Source organism: Pristiophorus japonicus, chromosome 3, assembly GCF_044704955.1.
Source record: "Pristiophorus japonicus isolate sPriJap1 chromosome 3, sPriJap1.hap1, whole genome shotgun sequence".
Classification (NCBI taxonomy): Eukaryota; Metazoa; Chordata; class Chondrichthyes; family Pristiophoridae; genus Pristiophorus; species Pristiophorus japonicus.
The window spans coordinates 28,546,962-28,571,138 of NC_091979.1; the positions used below are offsets into that span (position 1 = coordinate 28,546,962).

The following is a 24,177-nucleotide window of genomic DNA, read 5'->3' on the forward strand; positions in this document are numbered from 1 at the left end:
ATTATATTTACATCAGTTGTTGCGCTACCACAGTAGTCCACTAGGCGGAACAGTAGCCCTCTAGGGGGAGCTCTACATTACAGAGAGGGCATAGGGAGCTAAAATGGAGAGTGAAATCACCAAAAATTAAGGTTTGCTCAGTGCAGAGACTGAGGGAGAAAAGGCCAGAGTTATCTAGGGGGGTAACAACATGTAAAAAGAAAAAAAGAGAGCATTACATTTATATAGTGGCTTACTACCATTGTACAGGGCCTTGGTGAGGTCACACCTGGAGTATTGTGTACAGTTTTGGTCTCCTAACTTGAGGAAGGACATTCTTGCTTTTGAGGGAGTGCAGTGAAGGTTCACCAGACTGATTCCCGGGATGGCGGGACTGACATATCAAGAAAGACTGGATCAACTGGGCTTGTATTCACTGGAGTTCAGAAGAATGAGAGGGGATCTCATAGAAACGTTTAAAATTCTGACAGGTTTAGACAGGTTAGATGCAGGAAAAATGTTCCCAATGTTAGGGAAGTCCAGAACCAGGGGTCACAGTCTAAGGATAAGGGGTAAGCCATTTAGGACCGAGATGAGGAGAAACTTTTTCACCCAGAGAGTGGTGAACTTGTGGAATTCTCTACCACAGAAAGTTGTTGAGGCCAATTCACTAAATATATTCAAAAAGGAGTTAGATGTAGTCCTTACTACTCGGGGGATCAAGGGGTATGGCGAGAAAGCAGGAATGGGGTACTGAAGTTGCATGTTCAGCCATGAACTCATTGAATGGCGGTGCAAGCTCGAAGGGCCGAATGGCCTACTCCTGCACCTATTTTCTATGTTTCTATGTTTCACAAGCACCCGACGTACAAACGCTTTACAGCCAATTATTTACTTTTTGAAAATTAGTTTTCTTGTTCTGTGCTAAATGATATCTGGTAATGTAGAGGTTGCTCAAGAGTTGACCATAAATATTTGTTACTGTAAGTAACACACTCAATTGACACGAGTCTTTATCCTCGCTTCTGATAGTATAGCTTCTGTCAGACTGTACACCTTGGGCAAAATACTTCGAATCAAGTTTAGTAAAAAATGAAAGACTTGCATTTATATACCCCTTTCACTACTGCAGGATGTCCCAAAGCACTTTATGGCAATTAGGTGCTTTTGAAGTATAATCACTATATTGTAATGTAGGAAATGCAGCAACCAATTTATGCACAGCAAGGTCCCACAAATAGCAATGTGATAATCACCAGATAATCTTTCTCTTAGTGGTGGTGAAGGAGTAAATATACGCGGAGCTTCGACACGGCAAGCGAGCCCCAGGTGGGCAGAAGAAACACTTCAAGGACACCCTCAAAGCCTCCTTGATAAAGTGCAACATCCCCACCGACTCCTGGGAGTCCCTGGCCCACGATTGCCCAAAGTGGAGGATGAACATCCGGGAGGGCGCTGAGCACCTCGAGTCTCGTCGCCGCGAGCATGCAGAAATCAAGCACAGGCAGCGGAAGGAGCGTGCGGCAAACCAGGCTCCCCACCCACCCTTTCCTCCAACCACTGTCTGTCCCAACTGTGACAGAGAATGTAGTTCCCATATTGGACTCCTCAGTCATCTGAGAACTCACTTTTAGAGTGGAAGCAAGTCTTCCTCGACTCCGAGGGACTGCTTATGATGATGATTGACCAGGAGACCTCCATGTTCTTTTTCGAAGTAGTGCCATGGGATTTTTTACATTCACGTGAGAGAGCAGACGGGGCTTTGGTTTAGCACTTCATCTAAAAGGCAGCAATGCAGTGCTCTTTCAGTACTGCTCTAAGTATCAGCTTAGATTTTGTGCTCAATTCTCTGGAACGGGACATGAACCCCTTGACGCGAGACTGATATCGCTAAGCCACAGCTGATGCTGACACAAATTTAATAGAAAATCAAACCAAGAGAATTCACTTTATTGCAGATAGTTTAACTTACACCTTCTCAGATACATAAGGTTGTCCCTTCTCTAACCAGTTCGAGTGTTCTAGTTTTAGGTTTGTGACAATACTGTCCAAAATCTAATTATACAGTAGTGTAGCGCCTAGTGAAACAATGTGTGCTGAATTGGACATAATGGGCCGAAATTGCCCTCCGCCTCAAACCGCACTTAGCGGTTTTAAAGTTTTAATGTGTCACAATGTCCCTCCCCTTCAGTTAAAGGGGAGGGCTGCTGCGAACTCTGCAGCCACTTTAGTGGCAAATACTGGGCCACCGAGGGAGGATGTCGACCGGGCCAGCAGCCTGGTACCCAAGAGGCCGAACCCCTGGCAGTTGCCCGACATGGCAGACGCGGCAGTGCGCCCTCCCCTTTAAGGGCAGACGTGCCGCCCAGCCGCAAAATGCTTCCCACCGGGGAAAGCTGTCGGGTGGCCAATCCGCTCTTGCGGGGCAATTGCCCGCGGGGCAATTTCCCGCGGGACTATTTCCTACGGGCGGCAGAAAGAGGGTCGGCGGCGCCGGTCGGTAAGGGGTCGGCGCATGCTCGACGGGGCGGGAAGACGGCCGGGGCACCGACACCGCACCAAAAGTAATAGAGGGCAATTTTCAAAATGGCGGCCCCTCCGCGCCGACCGAGCTGTCAGTCCTTACCGACCCATGGCCGGGTGACAGTTCTTATAGAAAGGGGCCATTTCGGTCCCCATGTCTCTTGCACGTGCCTTCATGTGGGCTTCCAAAATCTTTTGGAAAGCAGATTGAGAAGCACTCGGCCAGCTTTGAATTGGACCATAGGAACAGCAGTAGGCCATTCAGCCCCTTGAGCCTGTTCTGCCATTCATTGAGATCATGGCTGATCTGTATTGCTAATTGCTAAGCTAATTTATTTCAATTGCAGAAAGCAAACCTGTGGAGTAACAGTCAAGGCAAATCCCACTTATTTAGCTCAATCTCACTAAACCATCCACCCCGTCTCTTCTGTGGGTTGGCTAGCTTGTTCTTTTGGCAGGACGTTCTGTTTGGGCAACTTCTAATTGTAAGACCCCAATCACCTTCACTTTTGCCTTCCAGCTGTGGACCAAGAGTTATGTGGCACTGTCATTTGTCCTATTGCTTACCGTGTCCCATTCACTCAGCATGATTCGGCCTTCCTGCCTGACAGTGATTTGCCAGTAGGTGTGTCAGTCCTGCCTCGACAGGCCTGGGATGAGACGACTGACCCTCATTATATCAGTTGTGAATTCCACAAATTGGCACTTCTGACTTCACTGCACAAATACAATACCTGTGGCCTTTATCTGTGCAAATTTACTTTTGTCTGAAAACGCAACCCTTCAGGTTAGGTGAATCTAAAATTCCTTTCTGTGAAGTAGGGAAGAAAAAAAAATCAAAAATACCACAATATGACATCTTGTTATGTCGCCTATCTCGACAGCGGTGATGGTCTGTCCCTAAAGTGACTTTTTGCAAAGAAGGCAGTGATGTGTATAGCCTCTAACCTGGAGAATACTAGGCAGAAAAGAGGCAGACTGTTCATAGAATCATAAAATCTTACACACAGAAGGAGGCTTGTCGGCCGACACTTTGAAAGTGCTATCCCATTAGTCCCACTCACCCGCCCTTTCCCCATAGTCCTGCAATTTATTTCCTTTCAAGTATTTATCCGACTCCCTGTTGGAAGTTACTATTGAATCAGCTTCCGCCACTCTTTCAGGCAGTGCGTTCCAGATCACACAAACTCGCTGCGTAAAAACGTTTCTACTAATCTTCCCTCTGGCTCTTTTGCCAATTATCTGAAATCTATGTCCTCTGGTTGCCGACTATCCTGCCAGTGGAAACAGTTTACATAAGAACATAAGAAATAGGAGCAGGAGTAGGCCATTCGGCCCTTCAAGCCTGCTCCTACATTCACTGAGATCATGGCTGATCTTCTACCTCAACTCCACTTTCCTGCACTATCCCCATATCGCTTGATTCCCTTAATATTGAAAAATCTAACGATCTCTGTTTTGAATATACTCAATGACTGAGCCTCCACAGCCCTCAGGGGTAGAGAATTCCAAAGACTCACCACCCTCTGAGTGAATAATTTTTTTCCTCATCTTTACCTGAATGGCCAACCCCTTATTCTGAGACTGTGACCCCTGGTTCTAGATTCCTCAGCAAGAGGAAACATTCTCCCTGCATCTACCCTGTCAAGCCCTGTAAGAATTGTGTATGTTTCAATGAGATCACCTCTCATTCTTCTAAACACTAGAAAATATAGGCCGAGGCTACTCAATCTCTCCTCAAAGGACAATCCCTCCATCCCAGGAATAAGTTTTTCCTTAGCTACTCTATCAAAACCCTTCTTAATTTTGAAAACCTCTTTTAAATATTCCCTTAGCATTCTCTGCTCGAAACTGAGAGATTCTCTCAGAATGCCGTGTTCAAATTAATGAAGGCCCAGATAGTTTACCAGGATGAGATGAATTCCTTCACAGCTCAGTCAATCCTGCCAAGTCTTCCTTAGCAACAACTGGAGGCTGGTGCATAAGTTGGGAGACCTATTGCAACTAGTCTAGTTAAGCAAAGACCCGACGCATTCATACCCACAGAATTGTATCTATCAGTCAACATCCTAGACTCCTCCATTACCATTCCTGGGTATGCCATGCCCACTGGCAGGATAGACTGAGGGGCAGGGGGTGTGGGGGGGCAGAGGCACAGTGATTATACAATCAGTTGGGAGTAGCCTTGGGAGTCCTCAACATTGACTCGGGGCCCAATTAAGTCTCATGGCCTCAGATCAAACAAGGTAAAGGAAACCACCTGCAAATCATCCCCTACTGCCCTCCCCAAAACTGACAAATTAGTACTCCTCCATGTTGAACATAATGTGGAAGAGACTCTGAGGGAAGCTCAGTCACAGAATGTATTCTGGGAGGGGCACTTGAATTTCCACCACTGAGTGGCTCGTTAATATTGGCACTGGAGAATCCTGAGGAACATAACTCCCAAACTGGGACTGCATCAGGTGGTGAGGGGGATCAACAAGAGGAAGTGACCTATTTGACCTCGTCCTCATCAAACTATCTGTCACGGATGCAGTAGTCCACGACAGCATTGGCCAAAGTGCCCACCGCACAGTCCTTTGTGAGAGCAAAGTCCCATCTCAACTGTGAGGGCATTCTTTAGGGTTAGGCAACGTGAACTACTTCCCATACCTTGGGAGCCTCTTATCAACAAAGGCAGACAGTAATGCGGAAATTCAACATCGCCTCCAGTGCGCCAGTGCCACTTTCGGCCGCCTGAGGAAAAGAGTGTTCGAAGACCAGACAGTCAAATCTAGCACCAAGTTCATCGTCTACAGGGCTGTAGTAATACCCGCCCTCCTGTATGGATCAGAGGCATGGACGTTGTACAGAAGACACCTCAAGTCGCTGGAGATATATCACCAATAATATCACTGCAAATCCCCTGGGAGGACAGCCACACCAACATCAGAATCCTCGTCCAGGCTAACAGGCCCAGCATTGAAGCACTGACCACACTTGATCAGCTTCGCTGGGCAGGCCACATAGTCTGCATGCCAGAGACTCACAAAGCAGGCACTCTATGCGGAGCTCCTTCACGGCAAATGAGCCAAAGGTGGTCAGCGGAAACATTACAAGGACACCCTCAAAGCCCCCCTGATAAAGTGCGACATCACCACTGACACCTGGGAGTCCCTGGCTGAAGACCGCCCTAGGTGGAGAAAGTGCATTCGGGAGGGCGTTGCGCTCTTCGAATCTCAACGCCACGAGCGTGACGTGGCCAGGCGCAGGCAGCGGAAGGAGCGTGCGGCAAATCACCCCCGCCCCTTCCCTCGATGAATGTCTGTCCCACCTGTAACAGGGTCTGTGGCTCTTGTATCGGACTGTTCAGTCACTTCAGGGGTGGAAGCAAGTCTTCCTCGATTCCGAGGGACTGCCCATGATGGATGATGATTCTTTATTGTGCAGTGTGGCACTGCTACCATGCGAAATGGGAAAGATTAGGGACACATCTATCAGTACAAAATTGCGTATCCACGAGCTGCCGTGGGCCATCAGCAGCAGAATAAATGTATCGCACCACACAATCGGTAACCTCATGGTCTGCCTGATCCCTCACTCCATCAGGTGACTAACCCTGTGTAGAAGGGCATGCCAGGAACAGCACTGGGCATAGCTTAGAATGACCCCTTATGTCAACATTCAAGCTCAGATTGGATAGGTGGCCTAAAGTAAAGGGTGTGGGAACAGGATGGGTAAATGCGAAGTAGGATGTTGGCTTGCTTGAAGAGTAAATATTGTCCCGTCGGATTGGGCTTGCTGGCCTGTTTCTGTGCTGTAAGTTCTATGTATTTCTAAGTTAGGAATGCATATTTTTTTATTCATTTATGGGATGAGGGCGTCGCTGGCAAGGCCAGCATTTATTGCCCATCCATAATTGGCTAGCTCGGCCATTTCAGAGGGTAGTTAAGAGTCAAACACATTGCTGTGGGTCTGGAGTCACATATAGGCCAGACCGGGTAAGGATGGCAGCTTTACTTCCCTAAAGGACATTAGTGAACTAGATGAGATTTTATGACAATATGGTAGTTTTATGTTTTGATAGTAGCTTTTTATTCCAGACTTATTTAATTAAATGCATTTAAATTCCCCAGTTACCATGGTGGGATTAAATGCATTTAAATTCCCCAGTTACCATGGTGGGATTCGAACTCCTGTCACCAGATTATTAGTCTAGGCCTCTGGATTACTAGTTGTGATATCTTCACAGAGCACAGCACACACAGCTTCCTAACATGGCAGGCAGCTCTCTGGGAAGTCTGCGGAAATCTGCCGAGTTCTGTTTATTATTAAACCTGCGCTTGCAGTACACAATACGTCCACATCCACAGTGTGGAGCTACAAACTTTACAAGTTTACAGACATTGCACCTGTCTAATAACATTACCACTATACTACTGATGCCGTAATGTGATGGAATACTCACCAATTGCGTGGACGGTTGTAGTCACATCAACGCTCAAGAAGCTCTACACCATCGAGGACAGAGCAGTTCCACTGGAGTGGTGTCCCTGCCACCGACCTCACTATCCACCTCTCAATCACCAATGCACTATGGCTGCAGTATGTGCAATTTACAGAATGCACTGCAGCCACTCACCAAGGTTACTTCAGCAGCACCTCCCTCCCCTGCGACCTCTACCACTGAGAGAAACAAGAGCAGCACTATTGTGGAAACAATATCACCTCCACGTTCACCTCCCAAGTCACACATCTTCCTGACTTGGATATATATCGTTGTTCCTCCATCATTACTGGGTCAGTATCCTGGAATTCTCTACCTAACATCTTTGTGGGAGCTTCATTCGGACTGGAACAGCTTAAGAAGAAGACCCATCACTGTATCTTGGGGAAACTAGGGACAGACAAATGTAATGTCAACAGTTTCACCGACATCCTGAGAACAAAAGATAAATCCAGCCACATCTCCGAAATAGTCAAGTGTCAGCTGTAGCTCAGTGGGTAGCACTCTTGCCTGTGGGTTCAAGTCCCACTCCAGGAATTTGAGTACATAAATCTAGGTTGACACCCCAGTGCAGTGCTGCGGGAGTGCTGCACTGTCAGAGGTGGTGTCTCAGATGAGGCCCTGTCTGCTTTCTCAGGTGGGTATAAAAGACTGAAAGCACTGTACAAAGAAGACCAGGGGAGTTATCCCTGCTGTCCTGGGACCAATATTTATCCCTCACCCAAGATCACTGAAGCAGATTACCTGGTCATTATCACATTGCTGTTTGTGGGACCTTGCTATGTGCAAATTGGGGTGCTGCAATTCTTACATTACAACAGTGACTACATTGGCTGTAAAGTGCTTTGAAACCTCCAGAGGTCGTAAAAGGCACTATATAAATACAAGCCTTTCTTTCTTTTGAAATAGAAATAGAGATTCTTCTGATTTGAAATGTGACAGATTTCTCTATGCTTCAAAACACCTTCTATCTTTTTTCCCTCAATTATTTTGTTTCTTTAATTCTTCCTTGAAGGTGCTGGTGGATGGTCGCCCCAGGAATCTAACAAATACCAATGGTTACAGATGGACCTCGGCGAGAGAACAGAAATCACTGCTGTAGCAACCCAAGGCCGTTATGGGAGTTCAGACTGGGTAACCCACTACCTGTTGATGTTCAGTGACACGGGAAGGAACTGGAAGCAGTATCGGCAAGAAGACAGCATTTGGGTAGGGATTGTGCTGCTAAATAACATAATTTGGTTTATTAAAACAAATGTAAACTGTGCAGTGATACAGGCTACATCATCAGCTTCCTCTGTGCTGTAACGGCAACTGGAATAGAATATTCATTTCAACAGTATAAAACAGTTGACTGGGGGGGGAAGTGCTGTGTGGCGAGGACAGGCTGGTGGAGGTCCTTTGTCTTACGGATGTTTAGCGTAAGGCCCATGCTTTCGTACGCCTCAGTAAATATGTCGACTGTGTCCTGGAGTTCAGCCTCTGTATGTGCGCAGATGCAGGCATCGTCCACGTGCTGCAGCTCGACGACAGGGGTTGGGGTGGTCTTCGGCCTGGCCTGGAGGTATATCTCTTGTTTTGTCTTGGGTTAATATATTTGCTCTGTGACTTGTTTCCAATTTTCTGGAAAACATGAATTCCTTCTTCTACCTCACGCACTTTTATATTAATGGGAGAGGGGACAAAGATCTTGGGGTTTACTTTCAAATCCCGCCTTGGCCGCGCTCCATCTTACCTCTGCTCCTCTGACACTAACTTACTCCACGTTTTGCAGTCCAGCACCGATGTCTCTCCTGTAATGTATGATCACATGGTTTGTCACGTGGTTTGGTGTGAGCATGCTCAGATCGCTCTGGACTACTAAATCGTGTCTCTGTCCTTTGTTTGTTCTACCCACGTATATTACATTTTAGCAACGAGATTGGGATCCCAGAGCCATTGTTGGGGATCAAGGCAGGACAGAAACAGGGTGATTTGCTAGTCCACGTTGATACGTCCTTACTACACAGTAGAAATGCACAAGAGGCCCATGCTTGAGAGAAGGTCAGTCTGTGACCTGTCCTTTATTCCTTAGCACTCAAGTGATGAAGATGGGTGGAGCTTCCCCTTTTATACCTGAAGGTCCAGGTTAGGAGTGTTTCCCACCTACTGGTCAGTGTTCTCACGGTGTACAACTTAGGTCAGTTTATACATGGGTTACAATGCTGGTTGAATACATGACATCACCTCCCCCCCCCCAAAGTCTTATTGGGATCACAGGTTGAGTCTCTCTGGTGGTTTACGCTCCCTTGTAGAGCGCCTGAGTTGGGGCTCCGGTTGTTGGGCGCTGGCCTGAGTGTCTGCTGTTTGCAGTGCCTCAGGCCTGTCCGGACTGCCCACAGTGACTGGGCTCTCCTCCCTTTGGTTCCGGTGTTCGGTCACCTGTGGTGGAGTGAACTCGATATCGTGTTCTTCCTCTGCTTCTTCTATGGGGTTGCTGAACCTCCTTTTTGTTTGATCCACATGTTTGCGGCAGATTTGTCCATTGGTAAGTTTAACGACCAGAATCCTATTTCCCTCTTTGGCAACCACAGTGCCTGCGAGCCATTTGGGCCCTGCAGCGTAGTTGAGGACAAAAACAGGATCATTTACATCAATACATCGCGCCCTCGCATTCCTGTCATGGTAGTGATATTGTGACTGGCGCCTGCTCTCGGTAATTTCTTTCATGGTGGGGTGTATAAGGGATAATCGGGTTTTGAGCGTCCTTTTCATTAGTAGCTCTGCAGGTGGAACCCCTGTGAGCGAGTGTGGTCGGGATCTGCAGGTCAACAGTAGGCGTGATAAGCGGGTTTGTAGGGAACCCCCTTGGATTCTGAGCATCCCCTGTTTGATTATCTGCACTGCTCGTTCTGCCTGGCCGTTTGAGGCCGGCTTGAACGGTGCCGTTCTAACATGGTTAATTCCATTGCCTGCCATGAAGTCCTGGAATTCAGTGCTTGTGAAGCATGGGCCATTGTCGCTGACCAAAATGTCCGGTAGACCGTGGGCAGCGAACATTGCCCATAGACTTTCTACCGTGGCAGAGGATGTGCTTGAATTTAAAATGTCACACTCGATCCATTTGGAGTAGGCGTCTACTACAACCAAAAACATTTTCCCCATGAAAGGACCTGCGTAGTCCACATGGATGCGTGACCAAGGCTTGGCGGGCCATGGCCAGGGGCTAAGGGGGGCTTCCCTGGGCGCATGGCCCAGCTGGGCACACGTGTTGCACCTGCGAACACAAAGTTCCAAATCTGCGTCTATCCCTGGCCACCAAATGTGTGACCTGGCAATTGCCTTCATCGTGACAATGCCCGGGTGCCCATTGTGGAGTTCTCTGATGAACACCTCTCTGCCCATCTGGGGCATGACTACACGGTTTCCCCACAGTAGGCAATCGGCCTGAATCGAGAGTTCATCCTTGCGCCTGTGAAATGGTTTAAATTTCTCAGGGTATGCCCTGTATGTGGCTGCCCAGTCCCCATTCAGGACACATTTCTTGACGAGAGACAATAGCGGGTCTCTATTTGTCCAGACTTTAATCTGACGGGCTGTCACGGGTGAGCCTTCGCTTCCGAAAGCTTCAACAGCCATGACCATCTCAGCACCATGCTCGGTAGCCCCCTCAGTGCTGAGTGCATCGGCGCAGTTTTCGGTGCCCGGTCTGTGCCGAATTGTGTAGTCATAGGCAGCTAACGTGAGTGCCCACCTCTGTATGCGGGCCGATGCGTTTGCATTTATGGCCTTGTTGTCGGCCAAAAGGGACGTTAGAGGTTTGTGATCTGTCTCCAGCTCAAATTTCCTGCCAAACAGGGACTGGTGCATTTTCTTTACCGCATATACACATGCGAGTGCCTCCTTTTCTACCATCCCGTAGCCCCTTTCTGCCTGGGACAGACTCCTGGAGGCATAAGCTACCGGCTGTAACTGACCCTTGGCATTGACATGCTGCAGCACACACCCGACCCTATAGGACGACGCATCGCACGTTAACACAAGTTTCTTACATCGGTCATATAGCGTTAACAGATTGTTGGAACATAACAATTTGCGTGCTCTATTAAAAGCACTTTCCTGGCTGTCCCCCCAAACCCATTCACGACCTTTGCGTAGGAGCACGTGTAGCGGCTCTAGCAGCGTGCTCAATTTGGGAAGGAAGTTACCAAAATAGTTCAGGAGCCCCAGGAACGAACGCAGCTCCGTCGTGTTACGGGGTCTGGGTGCTCTCTGGATAGCTTCTGTCTTGGATGCAGTAGGGCTGATCCCGTCTGCTGCTACCCTCATCCCCAGGAATTCTACCTCTGGAGCTAGGAAGACGCACTTCGCCTTTTTCAGTCGCAGACCTACCCGGTCCAGTCTGCGTAGCACCTCCTCCAGGTTGTGGAGGTGTTCTTCAGTATCGTAACCCGTAATGAGGATGTCGTCCTGAAAAACCACCATCCCTGGAATCGATTTGAGGAGGCTTTCCATATTTCGTTGGAAGATCGCGGCGGCCGAGCGAATCCCAAACGGACATCTGTTGTACTCAAACAACCCCTTGTGTGTCGTGATGGTGGTCAGGTTCTTCGACTCACTCGCCAGCTCCTGGGTCATGTAAGCTGAGGTCAGGTCCAATTTTGAAAAAGGTTTGCCACCAGATAGCGTCGCAAAGAGGTCCTCCACTCTCAGTAGCGGGTACTGGTCTTGGAGTGACACCCGATTGATGGTGGCCTTGTAATCGCCACATATCCTGACCGACCCATCCGCCTTGAGCACCGGCACAATCGGGCTCGCCCAGTCACTGAATTCGACTGGCGAGATGATGCCTTCCCTCAACAGGTGGTCCAATTCGCCTTCTATCTTTTCCCGCATCACGTATGGCACCACTCTGGCCTTATGGTGTACTGGTCTGGCGTCCGGGTTTATGTGAATCATTATCTTGGCCCCCATGTAAGTGCCAATGCCGGGTTGAAATAATGAGTCAAATTTGTCCAGGGACTGTGAGCATGATACTCGCTCCACAGAGGAAATTGCATTGACATCGTCCCATTTCCAGTTCATGACAGCAAGACAACTCCTCTCTAGTAGTGCGGGACCGTCCCCTGGGACAATCCAAAGTGGCAACCTGTTCTCCGAATCTTTGTGGGTCACGACTACTGTGGCACTGCCTAGCACCGGAATGATCTGCTTTGTGTAAGTCCGTAGCTGTGCGTCAATCGGCGATAATTTTGGCCTTCTGATCTTGGATGCCCACAACTTTTTGAACTGTTTGATACCCATCAGGGACTGGCTGGCACCCGTGTCTAACTCCATTGATACTGGGATGCCATTGAGGAGCACTTTCATCATTATCGGTGGCATCCTGGTGTCTGAACTGTATACGTGCTCCACATGAATTCGCTGAACTTCAGCTTCCAGCGATTTCCCCCAGTGTCCATTTCTGCAATTTCTGCAGGTATTTTGCTCATCTCTGCAAACTCTGGCTGAATGCATGCCTCCAAGCCTCCAGCATGAGTTGCGGTTTGAAACAAAAGGTCCCTTGCCAGTCAATCGTCCCTGACTGCCCCTGTTATTGTCCTTGAGTGCACCATTAACAGGTGTTGATGGCCCCATTACTGGCCGCATTGTCCCTTGCAATGGCGTGAATCGCTGTTCAGCTTGCCATTGTCTCTGCCGAACTCCCCCTCTGGGTTCGACTACATGTTGGGGCATACCTGACTGCCCTTGTCTGCCTGGAGAACTGTGTACTGCTTTAACAATGTTGAATCTCTGTCCCAACCATTCCTTAACACAGTACCTCTCGTCTGTTCTGCTAGTGGCCATGCTCGCGTGGTTTAAATCCCAGTTTCTTGTCGCCATTGATACGTCCTTACTACACAGTATAAATGCACAAGAGGCCCATGCTTGAGAGAAGGTCAGTCTGTGACCTGTCCTTTATTCCTTAGCACTCAAGTGATGAAGGTGGGTGGAGCTTCCCCTCTTATACCTCAAGGTCCAGGTTAGGAGTGTCTCCCACCTAGTGGTCAGTGTTCTCACGGTGTACAACTTAGGTCAGTTTATACATGGGTTACAATGCTGGTTGAATATATGACACACGTGCTTGCTTTATTCATCATCATAGGTCATCGGGGTCGAGGATGACTTGCTTCCACACTAAAAGTGAGTACTCAGGTGACTGATGAATTCATTTTAAACGGTGGAAGCTGCCTGTGGGTGAATTCTCTTAAGGTGGGGTGGCCGTTGCACACCAGCCACCACACGGACTTGACGGAGCAAGTTCTTGGTCCAATGACAAGGAGATCCAAAACGACTGGAGACCAGGCTCCGCCACAAGTGCCAATATAGGAGCAATGTCCCGAATCTGGAGCCCTCGGATCGATGCCGTTCTGGATTTTGCGTTTTGCCGGATTTAGGAACGTCTTTTTGATGTCACGAATCCGGAAACACCCGGTTTGGGTATTTCCGGATTCCGGAACGTCAGAAAGTGTATGGGGTGGGGAGGGGGGGAAGAGGGGGTAGCTTGTCGACGTGGAGATGTTCGGGCGGGGCCCTGCCGCCGAAGACCTGATCGGGCGGGGCCCGTCGCCGTGGAGGAGTTCCGTATCTGGCCCGAGATAGGTGAGGTCGGGCAGCTGAGGTGAACGGGGGGCCAGGGCAAAGTCGGGTTGGGGCGAGGTCAGGCCCTGCGAATTCGGGGCGGGCAAAGTCGTGGTGAAGTCGGGCCGGGGCGAAGTCGGTTCGCTGAGGCGGGGGAGGCGGGGGGGGGTCCGGATATCGGAACATTTTCCGGTTTCCGGACGACCCTGCCACCGATCGGCCCGGTGTCTGGATTCTGGAACATTCTGGATTCCAGATCTACGGATTTTGGAGGTCGAACCTGTACATACACACAAACTCAAACATATTCCAACTGTCCTCCTTCCCACAGGACCTCTCTCTATGTGGAATTCATAGTACGCAATATGAGCCTCATGACCTCACAGCCTCGCTGCATTTAGGGTTAGGAATGCTGCGCTTTCCCTTGGTCTAGTCCACGCTGCTCCACCTCTGGGCTCTGACCGCCCTGCTCCTCCCTTCCTCATCCGTCCTCTTCTCTCCTCTTGTTTTATTAGGGCAGCGCCAACTGAGCATGCTCATACCAAACCATGTGGCAATACATTACCACTTCTTCAGTAAAGGAAATTGAAAGATAAATGATATCCTCCAATGACAATGATCTCTGCGGCCACCATACTCTTAGTTCTGGAATGGCAGGATATATTTCCTGACCCTGCACTCCCAGCGAGGACCTGCTCGTGAAGGAAACATGGGTCAGTGAATTGGTGCCGCACTCTCATCAGATTCATGCCTGCCTCCCCTCAAATGTTTGTAGAATGGTCTGATTGACTTACTGCCACATGCTGGAAAGTACTGTTTTCTGCAATGTTTCCATTGAATAGCTGATACCACCTTTTGGAACGTTGAGCAGGGGGTCCCAGGGAATGTGTCAGGGAATCCGCCGGAATATTTGCAATGGTTTCTCCACACCAAATGAGTAGAAAACAGCACTGCTTTAAGGGCGCATGTAGTCGCCACGTAAAACTTAAGCGCATAATTAATTCGCTACAACCAGCCCCGACTCATTTAAATAACATTGAGGATGACCATAACCATAATAACTTCAACAGTGGCAGAAATTAAAATGAATTCAACCTGTGCCATGGGGCATGATGGACTGATGCACAATAATTGTTCTTGATGCTGTCTGTTAAGGATCAACTGTTAGTCAACCTCCTTGCCTCTATGGTTCACAACGACATGCTTTGAGTAAGCACGAGACACTTGGTGGAGTACACGGAACAGATTTTATTCATGTACAACACAGATGATTGGCCTAACTGTACACAAAGAGAGGCATTCTGGTTTCTACATCTATCAAGCTCTGGAAATTACTGTTGAAAGCCATACTCTTTGATGCACTTGATTTTTGCCTACATCAGAGGTACATGACACGGATAAGACCCCATGATGTACTTGTTTGAAAACAGTCTATTTACATAAACGGTCATAGTAGTTTTCTTCAAAGATACTTCACTCAAATAAGTCCTCCTGACTTAACTGTTCCTGAATCCTTCAAGGAGTCTTTTTTATCAACCATCACATATTTCCTAGTACAAGCAGTTCCTCTTGGTAATGCTCAGAGATCAAACACAGAAGATAAGCCATGCATTCTTCTGTGGCACCCTGTTGCCATCTTGTTTATCTTGGAAAGTATTTTTCTCCGAGATACAAGGACGTTTGATTATTAACCCTTAATCTCCCAAGGTCTCCAACATATGATTCTCAGATGTCCAACACTGTCCATAACAGAGCGTACAGAGTGGTCACGCAGGATGCCATTTTGTAGAAGGTTTCATTCTCCTTGTTTTATTCCTGAACCTACTGGCCACAGAGTAATGCAGGTAGGGCACTGTTGTATTATAGATACCAGTACATCATCACCATCATAGGCAGTCCCTCGAAGCGAGGATGACTTGCTTCCACGCCGAAAAGGGATGAGTTCACAGGTGTTTCAATGAAGCACCTAATATTCCGGATCCCGAACTATATCTTGAAGGGTGGAAAATGCCTGTACGTGGATTTTTTTAACGTGTGGTGGCCATTGCACTCCAGCCACCACACGGGCTTGACAGAGCTAGGTCTTAGTCCAGTGGCAAGGATTATCCAGGACGACTGGTGACCAGCTCTGCTGCATGGACCTAGTGCGCACACATATCGTAGTGTGGGCTGGCCCATGCTGCCCCTGGGCCTTGCCCCTGCTGGGCCCCGAACTCCCGCCTCTCCTGGGCCCCGATCACATCCCTCTACGAATTCTTGCTGCTCCTTCGCCCCGACCTCGCCACTCCTGCTGTACCTGCCTGCACTGCAGTCAGCTGTTGCTCTCCTGCAGCAGCAAGCGTTGCTCCCTAAAGTGGCATGCCGCCACACGCTGCTCCCTCTAATGGCGCCGGCCTACTGATGGTCTTGCTGGCTGGGACCACGCTGATTTCCAGGACCAGTGCATCACCCATGATGTCACTACTCACAGTGAGGAAAAGGATACACTTTAAGGGTTTACCAACCAGGCGTGGCAACATCACCGACATCCGCAAACTTCTCTAGCGGGTTTTGCACTGGCACTAAAACGTAACGCCTCAATCACTTGCACCATGGAGATTGTGACATCATCTGGTGCGCAGCGCCCTGTTATCGCCCCGGATGCAATATTCGCTCCCTGCAGCCTCGCCGGGCGTCAAATAGACAGCTGCAGGAGGTGTTGTCACCTCAGCCGGCTGCTTGGGGAGCGCTAACTAAAGGCAATGGTGGTCGGGCAGGCCAACATTTAATTCTGTACCCAGTGTCCTCATGCTTAGGGCTGATCTGCGAATGTCTCAGGTGCCATTCCCAGCCTCAGCCTTCAATGACCGCAGCATTAGCCCTTCCCTTTACAGGAGGGAAGGAGCCTGTACAACCAGCAGTGCGTGGCGCCCCTCTCACTCCCTTTCACGCTCAAAGGGAACTGGTAGCACTTTGATTTAGCACCCCACCTCCCTCTATCTATCTTCTAGCCACCTAGTTACCGTAAATGTAAGGAGAAAAACTAGCATTGTTTGTGTAACTACAAAAATCGTTTGAGCATATTCTTCACATCCATCTCGAGCATTTCTAAAATAATCAGACAGCACATGAAGAAAAGTGCCAGCGATTACAATTCCAGACTGTTGACACACGACAACAAATACTGCCGAGGGAGAAAGTGTATCCTCATTATCTCTTGCAATTATCTCCTACGGTTGAACTTTAATGTTAGCAAGAAAGAAATGACAGAATAAGGGCAGAATTATAAATGAATGCTGTGCAATTTGTTTTTGTTGTTGTGTAATAAACTTGCTTAATACAGAAGACTGCAGATTAGACACGGTCTCTTTGCATAACCTACCTTGGTCAATATAAGACGCAATAGTTTTCAATCTAGCATGTGTTAAGTCCCTTAGTGGATAATTCGGCGTCCAACTCAATGTGTTGAGATAACTTCAGTGAATTTATTGAGAAGCTAATGAACTGGCCGCTGCAAGAAAAAATAGAGGCACAAAATGGGGGCAATTTTAACCCTACTCGCCCAGCAGAAATCTGGCTGATGGGCATTTCAATTCACCCTGACTCTTACCTGTCCGAAAGCCGCCATGTGAAATTTTTCTTAGCAGGCAGCAAGGACACGTGCCCAGAGCCAACACGGTCCTTCTTTACATAGGATTACATAGGATATATGGCACAGAAAGAGGCCATTTGGCCCAACCAGTCCATGCTGGCGTTTATGCTCCACTCGAGCCTCCTCCCGCCTTCATCCAAATCTATCAGCGTAACCCTCTATTCCCTTCGCCCTTATATGCTTGTCTTGTCTCAACAACAACAACAACTTATATTTATATAGCGCCTTTATCATAGTAAAACATCCCAAGGCACTTCACAGGAATGTTATAAGACAAAACAAATACATTTGTTTTGAAGAAATTATGGCAGATGACCAAAAGCTTGGTCAAAGAGATAGGTTTTAAAGAGCGTCATACAGAAGGAAAGAGAGGTAGAGAGGCAGAGAGATTTAGGGAGGGAGTTCCAGAGCTTGGGGCCCAGGCAGCTGAAGGAACGGCCACTGATAGTTGAGCAGTTATAAGCCTCTTAAATGCATCTATGGTATTCACTAGCAATCCACATTCTCACCACTCTTTGGGTAAAGTATTTTCTTCTGAATTCCCCATTGGATTTCCTGGTGACTATCTTATATTGATGGCCTCTATTTATGCTCTTCCCCACATTCTCTCTGTATCCACTTTGTCAAAACCTTTCATAAGTTTATGGACCTCTATTAGGTCACCCCTCAGCCTTTTTTCAGGAGAAAAGAGACCCAGCCTGTTGTGGAAAAATATTTCCGAGACTGTATAATATAAAGAGAGGTTTATTAAATCGGAGACAAAGCTTTGGGAGAAGTGTTAAAGACTCCTGTCTTTGAACCACTTCTCAAATTGGTATCTGCAGTGAAGTTCTTCTTTCTTACAAATTACGTCATTTTACAACACATGCTTTAGCACTACAAAGCTTTGACTATCGAAGGCTAAGCTTTTGATATAACCCATCCTGCATTGTGACAGGGCAGTATAAACAAGTGCAGGCTTTTGACACCGGTATAAACAAACATATCCAGCACTTAACTTTCCAGAGTTCATTATCTCACTTTCCTATCTCCATTAACTCAAGGCCAGCATACCTTAAAGTCTAACTGGTTTTTTTATATCGAGCATAATGCATCAGTATTGTCCCTTACAAAATTCATTAAAGGGGAAAATAAAACAAATGTTTGGTCCCGTATACTAGTCCAGTATATGTCCAAAAATCTGCTCCAACACAGCCTGTTCATGCTTTCCTGATATGTATACCCTTGTATTTCTGGTATCATTCTTGTAAATCTTCTCTGTACCCTCTCCCGTGCCTCTATATCCTTTTTATAATATGGCGACCAGAACTATATGCAGTGCTCCAAATGTGGTCTAACCAAGGTTCGATACAATTTCAGCATAACTTTGGATCGCCCACCCCACCCTCGAGCTTACATTTTTTTTCTCTCTATCTCCAATGGTAGCTGGTCATTATTCTGCCTATCTCGACAAACCTTTTTCTAACCCCTTCCATCACCATTTCAATTCGGCCCATCATCCCTTTTGTCTCTCTAATCTCTCCTGCCTTCCACCCTATCACAGACTTTCCCTTTTGTTCTTCCCTTCCCCCTTTCAGTGCTTCTTAAGAACATGTTCTTTTCCAACTTTCGCCCGTTTTGATGAAGGGTCATCGACCAGAAACGTCAACCCTGTTTTTCTCTTCACAGTTGCTGCCTGACCTACTGAGATTTCTATTATTTTCTGTTTTTATTTAGTAAAACACCACTACTTTTCAATTCTATACCTCTAGAAATAAACCCTAGTGCTTGGTTTGCTTTTTTCTTGGCCTTCCAACCTGTGTCGCAACTTTTAGTGATTTGTATATTTGTGTATTTACATGTGCATGTTGCGGCCCGATTATATCATTGAGACCAGACTATAATTTTAACTCGGCCCTGAGCAGGGAATCCACCTGGAGTTAAAATCGGGGCCGTTTGGGGGGGGCATGGATAAAATTACCTTTCAAACATTGAGAGTAACATTTTGCTCATTATAAGTTTTATTGTCAAAGTGTGCTTTATTGATGTAGCTGCCTCGCATCTTATCGTGACGGGTGGGATCACACTGTGTGCTTCACTGCCGAGCTACCATTTGCACCTGCAAGACTGACCCTAATCTTGCCAGACTTTGAGCTGGGTTCTCTGTCGGCATAGATCAGAGGTACATTGCTTCAGTGCAGCATTATTTAAGGACGGGCTCTCCGATGAAATTGAAGGGTATAAGGTCTGTGCGGAAGAAACACCTTCATAGGTACCCACTAGACCATCAAGGGAAGCCAGTTACATCACCATGGGCTCAGATAGAATCTCAACTAGATTTTTCATGGGAATCTAAGCACATCAAGTACGTTCAGGTTCCAGAGAGAGGGAGAGGCAAGGCCATGAAGGGAGTTGAAAACATGGATGAGAATTTTACAATCGAGGCATTGCTCGACCGGGAGCTAAAGGAGGTCAGCGAGCACAGGGGGTGATATGTGAACGGGACTTGGTGCGAGTTAGGATATGGGACAGCAGAGTTTTGAATTAGCTCAGGTTCATGGAGAGAGAAAAATGGGAGGCTGTGCAGGAGACCATTGGAACCATTTATATAGCGCCTTTAACATAGTGAAATGTCCCAAGGCGCTTCACAGGAGTATTATGAGATAAAAAAAATTGACACCGAGCCACATAAGTAGAAATTAGGGCAGATGAGGAGGCAGGTTTTAAGGAGCGTCTTGAAGGAGGAAAGAGAGGTAGAGAGGTGGAGAGGTTTAGGGAGGGAATTCCAGAGCTTGGGGCCTAGGCAACAGAAGGCACGGCCACCGATGGTTGAGCGATTATAATTAGGGATGCTCAAGAGGGCAGAATTAGAGGAGCGCAGACATCTCAGGGGAGGCCGGGGGGGGGGGGCGGCGCGTGGTTTTGGGGCTGCAGGAGATTACAGAGATAGGGAGGGGCGGGGCCATGTAGGGATTTGAAAATAAGGATGAGAATTTTGAAATCGAGGTGTTGCTTAACCGGGAGCCAACATAGGTCAGCGAGCACAGGGGCAATGGGTGAACGGGACTTGGTGCGAGTTAGGGCACGGGCTGCCGAGTGTTGGATCATCTCCAGTATACGTAGGGTAGAATGTGGGAGGCTAGCCAGCAGTTCGTTGGAGTAGTCAAGGTAACAAAGGCATGGATGAGGATTTCAGCAAGAGATGAGCTGAGACAGGGTCGGATGTTACAGTTGTGGAAGGTGGCAGTCTGGCTGATGGAGCGCAAATGTAGTCAGAAATTTATTTCAGCCTCATATAGGCCCCTAAGGTCCCAAACTCTGGTTCAGCTTCAAACAGTGGCCATGGGGAGGGATGGAGTGGTGGGCCAGAGAACAGAGTTTGTGGCGGGGTCTGAAGACAATGCGTTTGGTCTTCCCAGTATTTAGTTGAAGGAAATTTATGCTTACCCAGGACTGGATGTTGGACAAATGGTGTGCCAAACCAGAGGCAGTTAATTGAGCTAGTGGCGTGGTAGTGCTGGGTTTCATCAGCGTACATGTAGAACCTGACATTAAGGCCTGGATTTTCCAGAGTGGTAGCAAGTGCAATTGGTGGCAGGTTGGGTGGGAAAGGTTTTTTTTGATAGAGGGTTGGGAACGCGCTGCCAACCTGCCCCCCACGTGCCTTTCCCCCAGACCCATCTGTCATCGTGGAGCCGACCCAACTGGCTGTGGTGGGCGACCCAATTGTGAAATCATTATCAATTTACAGCCGCTTTTTCAATTACTTTTTAAAGTTCCCTGCATAGCCATGGGATTCACGCAGCTCAGGAACCATGTCTGTCAACCTGAGCCCTTGCTCCAGCTGATTACTTGACAGCATCAAATGTACAGTAAAAGCTCCCACCTGACAGATGATCATTTTCCTCAGGCAGAAGCTGTCGCTCAATCCACTTCCAGCGCAGATTCTGCAGGCTGCAAGTCTTTCCAGCAAAGTCTCCATCCAGTGTCATCTCATTGGAAGAACTCTCTCACCATTGAAAGAATGCTTCTGTCATCTGTACTTCACCTGCCATCTGTTCCATCAATATGGGTGCCTGTTATACTGTCTCACCTTGGTTCTCCGAATCGAATCACAATCAGCCCCAACACCAGCAGCACCAACAACAACACCAAACTTCTCCGCAATCACCTGGTGCTGCGCAGGACAAAGGGCATCAGCACTTTGCTGGCTGGGAGGCCAGGGGTGGCCTCATCATGGGCAGATTTACTTAACTTGATGCTGTACACCCGCTGCCACACAATGTGCCAGGTTGGCACCACCCCACACCAACACCATAAAGCATCCCTACAATTACCAAGCCATTTCTTTCACACTCATCACCATTGTGGGAGGTAACGGTATGTCTCACCATTCACCGCAACTCACTAAGCCACTTCCAAAGGTGCACACAAATCTGTCCAAGGTCGGAAAGTGTTGACGATAAAGATTTTTATGTTTGACACCACATTAACACCGCCGGCATCGAACCTGCCCAGGTAGGCAAAATTCCGGCCATAGTTTTAGGACGATGTCACTGAAGTCCAGAATGCAGATGAAATATAGGAGGGGGACAATTATACATCCTTGTGGATCTCCAGAGGTAATGATGTGGGAGTGGGAAGAGAAGCCATTGCAAGTGATTCTTTGGCTAAAACTGGATACATAAGAGTGCAACCAGGCGAGGACTGTCCCACCAATCTGGATACCGGAGGAAAAGTGTTGGAGGAAGATGGTGTGGTCAGTCGTGTCAAAGGCTGCAGACAGGTGAAGAAGGATGAAGAGGGTTGGTTTTACTCGGTCACAATTACATAGGATTTCATTTGTGTCTTTGATAAAGGCTGTTTCAGTGTTAGGGCAGGGGTGGAAACCTGATCGAAGGGGTTCAAACCTGGAGTTGCAGGAAATATGGGCACAAATTTGAGAGGAAACAACACGTTCAAGGAATTTGGAGAGGAAAGGGAGGTTGGAGATGTGGTGGTAATTTGCAAGGACAGAGTGAGTCTTTTGAGGAGGGGATGATGACGGCAGATTTGTTGATGAGGGGACAGTACTTAAGGAAAGGGAACCATTTAAAAAAAATTTGTTCATGGGATGTGGGCGTCGCTGGCAAGGCCAGCATTTATTGCCCATCCCTAATTGCCTTTGAGAAGGTTGTGGTGAGCCGTCTTCTTGAACCGTTGCAGTCCGTATGGTGAAGATGCTCCCACAGTGCTGTATGGGAGGGAGTTCGAGGATTTTGACCCAGCGACGATGAAGGAACAGCGATATACTTCCAAGTCAGGATGGTGTATAACTTATAGGGGAACTTACAGGTGGTGGTGTTCCCCTGCGCCTGCTGCCCTTATCCTTCAATGTGGTAGAGGTCGTGGGTTTGGGAGAAGAAGCCTTGGCACATTTCTGCAGTGCATCTTATAGATGGTACACGCTGCAGCCACGTTATGCCGATGGTGCAGTGATCAGTGTTTAAGGTGGTGGATAGGGTGCTGATCAAGTGGACTGCTTTGTCCTGGATGTTGTCGAGCTTCTTGAGTGTTGTTGAATTTGCACTCATCCAGGCAAGTGGAGAGTAATCCATCACACCCCTGACTTGTGCCTTGTAGATGGTGGAAAGGTGGAGTCAGGAGGTGAGACACTCGCCACAGAATACCCAGCATCTGACCTGCTCTTGTTGCCACAGTATTTATGTGGCTGGTCCAGTTAAGTTTCTGTTCAATGGTGACCTCCAGGATGTTGATGTTGGGAGATTCGGTGATGGTAATGCGGTTGAATGTCAAGGGATGGTGGTTAGAATCTCGCTTATTGGAGATAATCGGTAGCTGCAGAAATGCCATGTTGAATGGAGGGCCAAGTATGAGAGTTAGGAATTTGAAAGTGCTGTATTGAAGGAGTGCTGCATTTTCAGAGATGTTGTCTTTTGGATGAGATGAATTGAGGCCTTGTCATTTTGCTTGGGTAAAGGATCCCATGGTACTACCTGAAGAAGAGCAGGGGATTCTCCCAGTGTTTTCGCCAATATTCCTCCCTCAACCAACAGCACCAACACTTCGATGAACTGATCATTTTGTTTCTTGGCTATTCGAGGGACTTTGCGGTGTGAAAATTGGCATTTGCCTTCATAGCACCAATAATTGCATTTCCAAAGCATACTACTGGTTGTAAAGTCCTGTGGGCTATCCTTTGGCCGCGATAAGGTGCTAGAAAATACAGGTTCTTTTTTTACTTTAGTGACAGCGACTTGACAGTTAAGAAACGTTCCTTTCAACACCTGTCGGTGCTGCATCAGTGTTACAAATAAGTAATTGGTTTGAACCAGACTGGAGTGCATCAGTCTGCAAGATATAAATATAAGCAGAGGTTAAGTTGCTCGATGTGAAGCTGTTGAGAGGCATGCTAGATCTCGGTACTTTTCCTTTATCATTCCTTGCTGAATTATCAGGGATCCTGGAAACAACCGACACAATAACAAGATAGTATTTCATCAGCCCAACAGCTGCCTCTGGTAAATTTTATTTCACCTGCACAAGGTCAGGACAAGTGGTAAATCTTAGGATAAACTGCTGCACCCTTTATATCTTTGGAAACACTTATCATAGTCTATGACCCTGATTTTCTTCCCCCTGAAGGGCGCTCTGCCTGAGCTGACCTCAGTGCGCTCCTATTGGTGGGTTTAAGGCAGTTTAATGATCCCATGCTCCCAGATATAGTCCTGGGCCTTGCCCCTGGCAGGGTAATGACCTCTGACCCCAGCCCTCTAGTTCCTGCACCTGCTAAGGTCACAACTGTCTCTATGGATACAATAGATGGCACCTGGGATCTGCTCGTCTCTTCTGATCCGAGTGGGACTGGTACCAAGGCCTACCATCTGTTTCTTCTGGGACTTGCACCAAAATGGGCACCCATTCAGAGAGGAAGCTGAGGAGCTGAGGCCAGAGTTCCTCTACCCAACCCCGCCCA

At 47.8% G+C, this 24,177-nt stretch overlaps 1 protein-coding gene across 1 annotated transcript in view; it reads left to right on the forward strand.

Moving 5' to 3' along the window:
* LOC139253699 (contactin-associated protein-like 5) overlaps positions 1–24,177 on the forward strand; it is a 1,150,822-nt gene that overhangs the window by 16,043 nt on the left and 1,110,602 nt on the right. Inside the window, exon 3 of the mRNA XM_070873518.1 lies at positions 8,007–8,200. Within this exon, the coding sequence (XP_070729619.1) occupies positions 8,007–8,200 (194 nt within the window). The remainder of the gene's footprint in view (positions 1–8,006; positions 8,201–24,177) is intronic.